At 41.2% G+C, this 13676-nt stretch overlaps 1 protein-coding gene across 1 annotated transcript; it reads right to left on the bottom strand.

Moving 5' to 3' along the window:
- Positions 1-1060: 1060 nt before the first annotated feature.
- Positions 1061-7644, bottom strand: map9 (microtubule-associated protein 9). Its single transcript, XM_028976579.1, has 13 exons — positions 7524-7644; positions 7318-7395; positions 7125-7224; positions 6192-6857; positions 5897-6088; positions 5744-5823; positions 5609-5664; positions 5169-5331; positions 4718-4807; positions 4473-4634; positions 2240-2385; positions 1868-2003; positions 1061-1684 (listed from the first exon to the last, which is right to left on the bottom strand). Exons 2-13 carry the CDS (start codon positions 7393-7395, stop codon positions 1565-1567), a joined length of 1989 nt encoding a protein of 662 aa, XP_028832412.1. The 5' UTR covers positions 7524-7644; the 3' UTR covers positions 1061-1564.
- Between the last annotated feature and the right edge of the window lie 6032 nt (positions 7645-13676).

Here is a 13676-nt window from a genome sequence, read left to right as displayed (position 1 = left end):
CTGGAAAACAGAAATGTTAATATGATTTAAGGAGTAATTAAATAAAATTAAATTAAGGAGTAATTAAATAAAATTAAATGTTTCAGGCAAATGGAAAAAAACATGAAAATTAAAGGTTGCCTTGAAGCTTATTTGGAGAAAAAAACATAATTCATGGTTCTTAAAGTATCCTAAATGTATGTAAATTAATCTAAGATACAGCGTACCAGCAGAAACGGGTCTACTGTCATCCTTCATTTCTGTTTTCATGGCTTTATTTCCCATCATTGATTAAGGCCTTCAAATGTTGCCTCTGCAATTATTAATAATCATCTATCACAGAGAAATGGAGTTAAATGCCCCCTATTATGAAAATCACTTTGTGAGATAATTTAACATTAATATGAGTTCTCCTGGCCTGTCTATGGTCCTGCAGTGGCTAAAAATGGCGATAGGTGTAAAGAGAGCTTTTGGCCATTCTGCTTCACCGTTCAGAGAGTGGCAGCTCCGACGGTCGAATCTGGAATTTGTTCGCTTATGTCATCATAAGGGGGGAAAAAAAGTGAAAAAAAAAAAAATGCACAGAAAGGTTATGTCTCCTTTCTCATGCTTTGTCCGCCCAGAGAATTTCCCACCCCTCCCCTAAAAAAGTAGCTCCACAAACATCGGCATACAATAGGCCGCTCTCCTCCTCGTCCCATCCTCATTTGCATTAAAAGGCATCGCAGACACCGAAACAGCGTGTCCTGCGGAAATCTCATTGTGGGACTGGCTTAAAGTGGCTGTAATTCTGCACGAATGAAAGAGACTTTAGATACAGTATTAGGGGACCACTAAGACCGATATAAAAGCAAAAACAAAATCATAATAGGGGACATTCAACATTTTGCAGAAACGCTGGTAACACAGTGATGTTGAACACTATCCCCATCTAGTGGCTTCTTTGCCTCCTACTGTCCTCCATTTTCAACTTAAGCTTCTTTAACCAGATGTGGAAAAGTTTGTACTTGTAACATTTTATGTGGAATCTCTGGACACTTCATGGTAATGTTGAATGAAAAAGACCCATGACTATTTAGAATAATGCACAGAAAATTGCATTTATTTGAGCACCATAACTTAATTCTTAAAATAATAAAATATAAAAATATATAAAGATTAAAAAATAGTTACACAGGAAGAACTAGAAGCTTCTCACCTAGTAGGTAATGATTACTTATTGATGTTCCATTCCTGAGCTGTACATGCATGTGCCCTGGAAGCATGGGAATGAGGTTTATGTACTACACTGCCTGATGAGAGAGTGAAAACAACCTGCATAGACAGTAGCACCATCACAGTCAGAGGACAATAAAAGATGACCCCGTCACAAGGAAACAAGCAGAGTGGCAGGGATGCCGTCAGCAGTCTGTTGGAATTTCAATCGGTCACTGGGCATAACAGATACAGTGTTCTGCCACTGGACACCTCCACAGCAGCAGCATGATATTCAGAGACCAGCTTTTGCAATGTAATGTTCAGTCATGTCCGCCAGAAATGGTGTAATGAGGACGCAGCCACCGACACGCCACAGTTCCAAGAGGACCTACTTTCCAGAGGGGATTGTTTTATTTGGAGGGCTCCAGGGAGGAGGAGGATCATACTGAAGAATGGTCTGTATCCTCCTCTCCTTCTTTTCTCTCTTTTGCTGAAGCTCCTTTCTTCTCTGTGCAAAATGTCAGAAAAAAATACTTTAGAGATAGAGACACCTTTCTCATACAAAAACTACACAAAGTGGAAAAAAAAAACTGTGTAAATATGAATTCAATCAAATCAGAGAACGACATAAAAAAGGCAAATAATCTCAAACATACTTCAGCAACTTCATCCATTTTTCTTAAACACATACCAGCCATTTTTCATACATTTCCAAAGCCATGTGATCCCTCTCCTCTTTTTCATATTGCTCTTCCTCTTCTTTGATCTTCTTTTTTCGGCGCTCTTTCTTCACCTTCTCCTGTATAACACTGTCTTTCTTGTCATTCCTACAAGAAACATTTCCCCAGTAAATAATTACTGAGCAGTAATCTCATTGTTGTGGCAGACAAAATTGAAGGATTCAGAATGACTATGGGCGAAAAACTTGGAGGTCTCAGATGAGGACAGAGGAATGGACACTGATGATGTGAAGGCATGGCTTGTGTAGTTGTGTGTGTGTGTATATATACACAAACACACACACATACATACACTTGTGGGACTAATAAAGGTTTTGCTGTACCATGTGGAAAATGCAGAGATGCTCTCCTTCATTCTCTCCTCTTTCTCTTGCTCTTTCTTCTGCTTCAGTTGATCTTCACTTTGGGATTGTTTCCTGACTTTCTCTTTTAAAAGAGCATCATGCTCTCTCTTCCATTTCTCAAAGGCCTAAAATGATTATTTGATAGGATACACATTAAGCATATGAAAATGACAATTGCAATAAATGGGAGTCAAAATAAAAAACATATTTACAGTGGGTACGGAAAGTATTCAGACCCCCTTCAGTTTTTTCACCCTTTGTTATAATAAATCCATTTCCATTTTTCCCCATGAATGTTCACACAGCAGCCCATTTGACCAAAAAAAACACAGAATTGTTGACATTTTTGCAAGAAAAACTGAAATATCACATTCAGACCCTTTGCTCAGTATTTAGTACAAGTGCCCTTTTGATCTAATGCAGCCATGAGTCTTTTGGGGACATTTTTCACAGGGATCCTCTGCCATTCCTCCTTGCAGATCCTTTCCAGTTCTGGCAGGTTGGATGGCAATCGTTGGTGGGCGGCCATTTTTAGGTTTCTCCAGAGATGCTCAATTGGGTTTAAGTCAGGGCTCTGGCTGGGCCATTCAACAACATTCATGTTGTTCATGAGTTGTTGTGAAGCCACTCCTTTGGTATTTTAGCTGGGTCATTGTCTTGTTGGAATGTAAACCTTCAGCCCATTCTGAGGTCCTGAGCACTGAGGTTTTAGTCCAGGATATTCCTGTACTTGGCCCCATTCATCTTTCCCTCGATTGCAACCTGTCATCCTGTCCCTGCAGATGCAAAAAAACCCACAGCATGATGCTGCCGCCACCATGCTTCACGGTTGGGACTGTATTGGACAAGTGGAGAGCAATGCTTGGTTTTCTCCAAAAATACCGATTAGAATTAAAGAGAAAGGCCTAAATGATTATTAAAAGTTTTCATTGGTCTCATCAGACCAGAGAATCTTGTTTCTCACCATCTTGGAGTTTTTCAGGTGTTTTTTAACTCCTTGTGGAGCTTTCATGTGTCTTGCACTGACGAGAGGCTTCCGTCGGGCCACTCTGGTGGAGGGCTGCAGTGATGGTTGACTTTCTCCAACTAGCACTTCAGGCAGTTCCTTTGACCTCATGATTCTCATTTGCTCTTAAATGCATTGTGAGCTGTAAAGTCTTATATAGACAGGTTACTTATATTACAGGCCAAAAGTTTGGACACACCATCTCATTTAATGTGTTTTCTTTATTTTCATGAGGTCGTCACCTGAAATGGTTTTCCAACAGTCTTGAAGGAGTTCCCAGAGCTGTTTAGCACTTGTTGGGGTCCAGCTCACCCCAAACCATCTCAATTGGGTTAAGGTCCGGTGACTGTGGAGTCCAGGTCTCCACTTTTTCTTAAGTACATAACTCCACATGTGTTCATTCATAGTTTTCATGCCTTCAGTGAGAATCTACCAACGTAAATGGTCATTAAAATAAAGAAAACACATTGAATAAGAAGGTGTGTCCAAACTTTTGGCCTGTACTGTATATAAGTGTCACATAGGGTCTTAGGGTCTTAATACTTATGACCATGTGATATTTCAGTTTTTCTTTGTTAATAAATCTGAAAAATTCCGAGTTTTCTGTCAATATGGGGTGCTGTGCGTATGTTAAGGAAGAATTTTTTTAAGCAAATTGCTGCAATATAACAAGTGAAAATTCATACTGTAGATTAATTTACATTTTACATTTACAGCATTTATCACATGCCCTTATCCAGAGCGACTTACAATCAGCAACTTAGGGTTAAGTGTGTTGCTCAGAGACACAATGGTAGTAAGTGGGATTTGAACCTGGGTCTTCTGGTTCAAAGGCGAGTGTGTTACCCACTAGGCTACAACCACCCAGATTTTGGCTCTTTGTCATGATCGAACTCTGTAGGAGAATACATGTACAAGTTTTCATGTTGTGCTGCTGATTGTGCACATCTGTGTATGGTTATAAATGTATGTCTATTGTATCGTGCCACCATTCTCTTGTCTGTGTTCGTGTTTTTTGTACTTAAACCCCCTTAGTTGTAAGTTGTGCGTATGCATCCATCCGTCACCACATCGCCCTGTGACTCTCGCTTTTACTGGCTACTTCAGAACATTCAATTTGTCAGAATTTAATTGACATACCTCATGCTTAAACTGTTTTACAGTTTAATATATTTGTAGTTACTACCTTCCTAACAATCTACTTACCTTCTGCGCCATTAGTTTTTTCTCTTCGTTTTCTTCAATTTCCATTTGCTGTTTTCTCACCAGTTCTTGCTTTTGTCTCACTTTCATTTTTATCACTTCACTTTTCTTGGCTTTCCAAGCTTCATATGAGGCTTTGGCATCTTCTTTCTTTGTCAGCTCCTCCTGGGTGGCACACAGAACAATGGTGCTCTACTGTGAAATGTTGAAGCACATAACAAGATGGGAATCCACGAATGACTTCATACCTCTCTCCTCTTTTGATCTTTCATGTTTTCCTCCTGCTTTTTCACTTGTTTCTCGGCTTGCAATTTTCCTTGTTTCTTTTTAACCCATTCCTGGATTGGATAATAATAATAATTATTATAACAACAAATCCATATCAGAAAGTAAATAACAATAAATTGGCAGAATGTTTTATACACAGTGATAAAGACTATTATCACGCTCCAGAGCATTGGCAGACCTTAGATGTACGTCATAAGTATATCCGATAAGAAACAAGATGCTGTATTCTAGTTCATCTACAAGGGTTTTACTGAAGATGCTGAGAGGCATCACAGTGTTACAGTTATCACCGCCTGTACCAAGACTTTGGTGGCATGGCGGGTAAGGCATGTCTGATGTTTTTTTAGGATGGAATAGCACTTGCATTAACCCCACAGTAACGTTAAATGCATACCCCCATCTTCCACCCACCTGGTAAATGGTAGCCCTGAGAGAGTCCGCAGCCTCTGGCTTGGAGTCACTCAGTGTCAGCTTCTGATCCAGAAGTTTTAAGGTCCCAAGGTACTTTGACTCTGCTGTGTTGGCACTCAGACTTCGAGACTTTCTGGAGTTTGTTGCCCGGGAGCTTGAGGGCCTAAAATGTATGTGTATACACCTTGAATGCATATACATTTTTGTCTACAATAAATTAAAATGTCACAACATATTGCCATTTTAGAATGGCTTCTAGGTACAAAAATACCTACAGTATCACTGGGCAATAGGGTAAATATAATGGATTTGATGTTATACAGGGAACTCATAAATAATCTCACAAAGTCTAATTTTCATCTCATGGGTCCTTTAATAAACCTCTGTTCTGATAATATACAAAGCAATGGATATATCATGCTATTTTGATCCATGATTACCGTGTGACATCAGCCATCACAGCTCTGCCACAATCTGGTTTGTCCTCTGAAATCTCCTGCATCAAATAACAGTAAAATGTCTTGCTTACTAAATGTCTCATTTATTTGACATAGCAGGGTGCTTGTGAAACTTACGTTGCACTCCTCAAACAAAGCAGAGTATGTTTCTTCTCTGCTGTCTTCTGAAATGGCCAAATGTGCATGGTGTAATTCACCTAAATATAAAGGACCGTATAGAAAATGTCACAGGTCGAAGTTGAACAACTGATGGTCAGCATTCCCTCTTACCATAGCTTCCATGGCCTTCGAAAGACTTGGAGGTCTCAGCCCCATCAGACGAGGACAGAGGAATGGACACTGATGATGTGAAGGCATGGCTGGAGGGAGAACCTGCCTGAACCTGCTCTTCCACGAGACTGTCTGCCCGCAGATTCCTTGGCCGGGGCTTGGGTTTGAGAGGCACGTCCTCCAGAAAATGACCTGTGTACGTTTCATGGATCCTTTTCAAATAATTTACCGCCTTGCCTTTTCCACATATTTCTTTGATAATGAAAAAGTAAACGAATTAAAAATAGAATTGAACCTTTAGTAGATCTCTGCCTGGGCTGTGGGACAGGTGGATCCTCTACTCCCTCGAATTCCACTTTCTCATGCTCCCTGCTCCCCTCGGATGGCGAATCCCAGTGACCGTTTTCAGCGCTCAGGTTGGCTGATTCTGTTGACGTCTTCTGAAAGTAATTAACTGAGTCCAACTCACTCTTCTGGAGAAAAGGAGATTTGAGCAGCCCTTCTGGAGATAAAGCAGTTTCTGGGCGGAACAAAGACGATTGGCCTTCCATGGACAATGATTCTGATTTGTTCCACAAAGACATGCATGTCTGGCCATTACTTGTCAGAGGAGACTCTAATTGGGCTCTCGGAAACTTCAACAATCCAGACCTTGGTCTCTCAGAGCTAGAACTCAAATCACGTTCATCTTGGTCCTTTGGTGATGATGAAAGCCCTTTACAGTCCTGCTGAGAATCACTGCGGCTGAAACTGGCATGGCCACCAGTCACCTCCCACTCGCTTTTAATCACTTCTGCAGCGGTGCCTTGTTTCTTATCTGTTTTTAAAAATGACACCTTCTTTGGCTTGAAAATGTCATCTTCATCCGACAATTGAAAGTCATTCATCTTGGCCTTCATCTTTCCAGCTTTGAAGCTTTGAATCTTCTTCTTTCTTGTATTGAGAAGCTCCTTCAGTATCTCTGAAGTGATAATTGCAAATTACTTCAAGCAAAGTGTTTTACAGATTTAATATCTTCAACAAAAAACCTAACAGGTCTAAACAGAAACTAGTTTTATTTTTTTCTTCCAAAATTCAGTTATTACTGTATTATAATAATAACTGGGGCATATCAGGGGCAGCGGCGGAACAGCCCCGTTATCTGAAAGTTGCCGGTTTAAATCCCGAGCCGCCAAGGTGCCACTGGTGTCACTTTCATAATGACATCTGAGAAGTTGACCAGACCTACCATCATCATCAAAATCCTCATCAAAATCATCCGAATACGTGTGGTTCTCTGCAGTTTTAGTCCTTGATGCTCTTGCAGACAGAGCTGCCTCCAGCTCTTCCTGTGAACAGACAGGACACAGACCGACTGAGCAGGGCACCAGACAATCATGTTCCCTCCAGTCATTCATGTCGCCGCTGAACCCCCCAGTCACCTGGAAACTGCTCCTCTTGGAGATTTTCGGACTCTTTGTATAAGCGAGTAATGTGCTGAAGTGTTCGCCCTCCGTCATCTGAAGAGCAATAAAGCAGCACACGGGTTTTAAAAAGTGGTGATAACTGCTAACTCCAGCTAACAAAGTCATGGCGTTAATGTCCTCTGCAAAAAAATAAAAAAAACCGTACAAAATCATCTGATTACCTTCGATCCAGAGATCGAGCATCCGCAGGAGGCGAGAGGATGAGAATTTAAAGACTTTGAATGGTACTCGATGGCATGACGCTCACATGGGAGGACGGCCTGTTGTTTACTGCGGTAACCAAGAGACGCCGGAAACGGAAACGGGCGTCGCGTCGCGTCGCTGCCTGGAAGTTCCGGCAACAAAAAGGCAATATTGAACATTCCGCTGTATAAAATGTACACTTCAGCCGTCACGCAGCACCATTTACTGCATTATGTTCAACAAAATTGCCACAACCTGAGATCATGTTTATTCTCGCACGGTCAGAAGGGTGTCGCAGCGTTTCTGTGAAAAAGATCGAGACAAAAATGAATCGACTTTTACACATTTGACTGCACACCAGTCGCTTTAGACCAGTTTTAGTGGCCGTTTTGTCTCCTGTCTTGCATTTCCCCCAGTTAACCATATTTTACCGCAAGGGGGCAGAATTTCTCCACTGCGGCCGGACTGGGCTCGGGTCTCCAGACCAAAGGGAGCCGAATGGAGCTGTTTACCCAAACGATTTCTTTTGGTCTTTTACAACGAAAGCAAAGGGCTCGCTAAATGTCATACATATTTACCGGTGTACCACGAGGACGTGTGTGTATATGTGTGTGTGTGCATATAAACACACATATACATATATACATACATATTTAAATATACATACATACATACATATATATATATATATATATGTGTGTGTGTGTGTGTGTATATATATATATATATATGCATATATACATGTATGCTGCTTCATCCCATGCTTGTATAACCCCGGGCAAATAGAGACAAAGATGGGCAGAGGAGCACACCATTTCATTACTCCAGCATCAGTGCCCTTTATCTGTCGCCCGGATAAGAAAGGGATGAGGTTATGCAACACCTGAAGCAGTGCCCATACAGGCGTCATCTCTCTGGATGCCTTTTAAACCATTTGTTGTGTGTATTTGAATTCATTTGCATACATGTGTGCTACATGCCTTTACATCTGTGACTGGTGCTGGCACGCAGGATTTAGCAAGTGTGGAGATTAGGTTAAATGTGCAAGTTCCACTGTTGTGCATCTGGAAGCATCTCTGCTGGGGAGTCAGTGAGCACAGACAAGCCACAAAGGGCCTTTGAACCCTTTTCACTCTAGTCAAAGAGAACACAGTCAAAGGCACTAAAAATAAGTTTGTGGTGAAATACATGGCTGAAAACATTGTTTTTAAGGATCACATCATCATAGAAACATGGATTCTACATCAATTCCAATGGAAATGAAGGTTCATCAGTTCCATTCACTAAATGAAGAGGTTGATCACATATATATAGTCTGTTCATTGCGTTCACTTATGTTTACTCTAGATTTAGATCTTTAAATGTAAGACTCAGCACCAGCCTGCAAAATGATAATTTCAAGCATCATTTTTTATTTCAGAAGGCGAGAAGATAAAAGCAGAGCTGAGAACAGGCTGCCCCACTGTGTTCACAATAGCTGCCAGCTCATATCTGGATCATGGGTGGCAAATGATGCCCCACCCTAGTCCATCAAAAGAGATGTGAAAGGGCATATCCCTTTTATCTGTACAAATACGGAAGGATAATAACAGTACACTCACTATAATCTTAGCTATATACAATGATATATCATAGGGTTAGGACCATATGAGTTACATTTGTGCAAAATTGAGATATACTGTTATATATATATACATATATTAAAGGTCTTGATCAGCGCTATCTATTGCCAAAAGCACACAGTGCCACAACGAAATGTGTCCTCTGCTTTTAGCCATCAGCAGTGGGCAGCCATGACAGCCGCCTGGGGAGCAGTGTGTGGGGATGGTGCTTTGCTCAGTGGCACCTCAGTGGAACCTTGGCAGCTCAGGACCTTCTGATTACGGTGCTGCTTCCTTATCCGCTAGGCCACCACTGCCCCACAAAACAACTTTAGAGTTCAAAAAACCCTGAACACAGAGATCACATTGTGTTGTAGGAACAAATATTATATATTGTTCAACATGTATACTGTCAGGCCAGTCTCCAGACCTCAATCAAGTAGAGAATCTGCGCCCAACAACAGCCCCAAAATATCACAGGTCTTGAGAAGATCTGCATGGAAGAATGGGCCAAAATACCAGCTACAGTGTGTGCAAACTGGGTGAAGACAAACAGGAAATGTTCGAACTCTGTCATTATCAACCAAGGTTACATTACAAAATGCTACACTGAACTTTCTGCACTATTATACAAAAAAATCTTTAAATATAATACAATAATTTGTATTAAAATCATTTTGGAATGTACCATACTGGAAATTATGGATGTCTTTCATCTTTATAAGTGGCAAAACTTGCACCATCAGTTTTTGCCCCACTGTATTGTTAATATGTCTAAAGAAAATTTGGATCAAACCATTGGAAGAAATCAACTAAATATTGTGATCTGATGCATTACACTTCATGCATCTTTTCCAGAGTGAATTAGCAGGAAGTCACTTACAGGTGCTCTAGGATCGCAGAAATTAATGTTAAAATATTAGCTGACCTGACACAAGTAAGGATCACTGTTTAGATAAAACTGCCAGGTTTTACATTGGGCTTACAAAGAGTGTGTTTAAAAAGCTATTTTTAAAAGGTTTCAGGAATTCCAATGAAACAAATGATTTATGTCTGAACAGTTCTGGATCCTGGATGCCCTTTCTGACATAAGTGCTGGGGTCAAGGTCACGTGGACTCCCACTGTTTGTGCTAAGGATGTTCCTGTGTGTTCCTGGTCCCTGAAGGCCTGCAGCTGGAGAATGAAGCAGGAGCATGTTCACATCACTGGAGGAAGCGCAGGATGGGGGCCTGGCTCTCCGCTGCGGGTTATAAGCTGTAAGGCCTTTTAGCCTTGTCACTGGTCTGCATCACTTTACTGGCTGACATCTGGACTGTAGCTGCCAAGGAGCTGCATTTGCCGAATGGTCTTTGTCAATGAAACAGAAAACTATAAATGATCATTATTGTGGAATCACAGAAACAAAGTTAAACTTTCAACAAACACGATGCAAGTTTTTAAACGTTTCATAGTGTACTTTTTTACCTCAAAAATTATTTAAATTTAAAATCTATATATTTATTCAATCTCCTGTTGAGACATTTTTAACGCCTTAGTTCCTTCATCTTTCATAAATCTCTTTTATTACAAATGGATCTGAAAGGAGGAGGAGGGTTCATCATCCCTAAATAAATGATCCAATGATGGCAAAATGGCCTCCCGTCGAGTTGCAAGTGCATCAGAGGAGTGCTTTAATGACAGTGCTGCTATTTGCGCATGGTAATTTCGGGAGCCTGCCGAGAGCTGGTTGGTGTGACGCTTCAAGCAGGCAGGCCAGGGGAATCTGAACAGCAGAGGACAGAGTCGAATATCAATATCCTTCTCAACGTGAGAGACACCGAAGCCAATAATTCCAAACAGCCCCTCGCCATGCCGGAGTAACGGGAGTGGGCTCATTATAACCGCAGCCTGCCACCCTGTTGCTGGACTCAACAAATACCTGGCGGGTGATTATCCTGTTTCAATGACCCCGCCGTCCTGCTCGCCACCTATGCCCCCACAGCAGTCAATTACATGGCGGCTTGCCCACGGAGTCGCTTCGAGACTCTGGTCATCAGATCCAGGCTGAAATTAAATGTGAATAATGGCAGTGGATGAAGACAAACACTGCAGAACAAAGCCAGGCACCAGTTAAAGCTCTGCCCTTGGCGTGGGTTTTGTGGGCTTGTGTACAGCATATATGTTTCTCTTCTGTTTTATGAGGCTTGCATCGGATGTTGAGTTTAAAGGTTTGACTCGTGACTGCTTATTTAGAGTATCGTTGTTTTTCGTTGTTTTTTATTGGCCAAGTATGTGAGTGAAATCCGGTCGATGGTGTCTCTCAAGCATGGTACAAGGATTACAGTATACATTAAGTGCAGTTGCAATGTTGTAATGCTGTAGGTGATGTTGGATACCCAGGAACTGAATACAGTAGGCTGTCTGATATGGTGAGGGGGAGCAGTGCTGAGGGACATCTCCTAAAAGTCCACTGTCATCTCTACAATTTTGAGCGTGTTCAGCTCCAGGTTGTGCTGACTGCACTGGAGTACCAGCCACTCAACTTCCTTTTTTTTGTAAAATGGGTAATTATTGAAACACATAAGTTATAACTATACAAAATGTCACTTTTTACAACAACAAAATAAAATCGTTGCCAGGCAATCGGTGTTTGCTTATATGCTTATATGTAGGTCTTGCTTCTGAGCAAACATCTGAGCAAACAATTTGATGTCTTTCTAGGCCAAACGAACAAAGAGCAAGAACATAAGTGATGGCTTTGTTCTGCACTTCATGTCATCAAATGCCTGCAATATAAATAGATTTTCCCCAAGGATCCAAAAAAAACCCAACTACCCATCTTGTTGAATGCAGGCCTTGGCCAGCTGCCTTTAGCAAATCACTAGACCAGCATGTTCTTGATGTGCATTTCTAAGGGACAGCTGTGCACACAGCACCTCAATCCCGAATCATTTTTTTCACCGTTGCAGCGCAGAGTATTCCCGGTTGCTATGTGGGAATGGCGCTGTGCCTATACAGATAATGAGGCTGCCATTCTTCTGTACGTAAACACAGGGGCATTGTGGGAGTTTTAAAAGGTTTAGTCACATCGCAGACACTATGAGACAGCAACTCTCAGTCTCTGATGGTGGAATATTTATGCAGGAAAATGTAAGTAATAAATCTCACCCTGGATGTGGTGCATTTGTTCTGCTGCAGCACAGTGTGGAGAAAAAGCGGTTCATTCTCAGAAGATGCTGTACCCAAATACACATCAGTTTCATAGGTCAGACCCCACACAGGAAGTAAACAAGCAATTCAACAAAAACATTGTAGCGTGTTAAATATTCATACATTTTAATGTTAAACTTAACCCTAAAATGAATGTGAAAAGATAAAGACAGTGATGTTGGGGAAGATCTGTCCCTGTGTGCTCAGAGCTTCTGTGCACTTTAGCTGGACCATTAGGCTTTCAGAAGATGACAGCTTCTACTGAAGGCAGCCCACTATTAATCTATAACTCGCTTGAATGGTCCCATCCCATCCAAGAACTTAATTTTCACATCCTTGTTTTTCTCTGGGTGAACATGAGTATCTGATTTCATCCTCTGGCTGATAAGAACCAGACAGTGACTCTCCAAGCATCTCGCCCAAAGTCCACTTCTTTTTTCCAGTGGAAGGTAGTAGGATGGTAGTAGATGGTTGTAGCATAGTGGGTAACACACTTGCCTATGAACCAGAAGACTACAGAGTCACAGAGTGAACCAATGTGTCCTTGAGCAGGACACTTAACCCTAAGTTGCTCCATGGGGGACTGTCCCTGTAAATACTCCAGAGTGACTCACAAGTCACTCTGGATAAGAGCATTTGATAAATGCCATAAATGGATCAGGCTCCACCATACCATTTAAACAACCTCACTAACCACGAGCTGTCCTTCATGGGGAAGATATCTAAATATTGGAATATAACTCAAAAATATCTTAACAATTTATCAATCTATGTAGGTGCTGGCCCCTTGCAAATCAATTCTGTGAAAAGTAATGGGCCTGTATTCCATTGCTCAAACTCAAATAATCCATTATTCATTACAATATATCATTCCACACAGATAAACACATAAAGACACATGTAAGCTTATGCAGGCCCCCAACTTGCCAGGTCTGGAAAATGCTCCCTTGTGCCAGGACTCCATAATCTGTTTCCTTCCCTTGATTAACCTAGTTATACACATTTGTAAGTGAGTTGTGCAAAAAAAAATGTTCTTTCAGTGCTTAATTTTCTATCCAGGTAAATGCATTGTCATACCAAATTACAGTACATTTCAGGAAAAAGGGTGACTTTCCATTACTAACACAGCACAATAAAGAAGAATCCCTAAAATCAGCACCAGAGACAGCTCCTCATTTATGCCCTAATAATCAAATTAATTCTGTATAAAAACAGAACACTCCGCGACCCTCACCTGGACAAGTGGGTGGAGACTGACTGACTGACTGACTGGCAAAGCAGGACAAACACACAGAACTGGCCTCCTAATGATGTAATATATTTAGCATTTTGTGTGTCAG

The sequence above is a fragment of the Denticeps clupeoides genome, chromosome 4 (assembly GCF_900700375.1).
Source record: "Denticeps clupeoides chromosome 4, fDenClu1.1, whole genome shotgun sequence".
NCBI classification, from domain to species: domain Eukaryota; kingdom Metazoa; phylum Chordata; class Actinopteri; order Clupeiformes; family Denticipitidae; genus Denticeps; species Denticeps clupeoides.
Note: the sequence above shows the minus strand (reverse complement) of the source record. Positions and strands in the feature narration are given on the sequence as shown.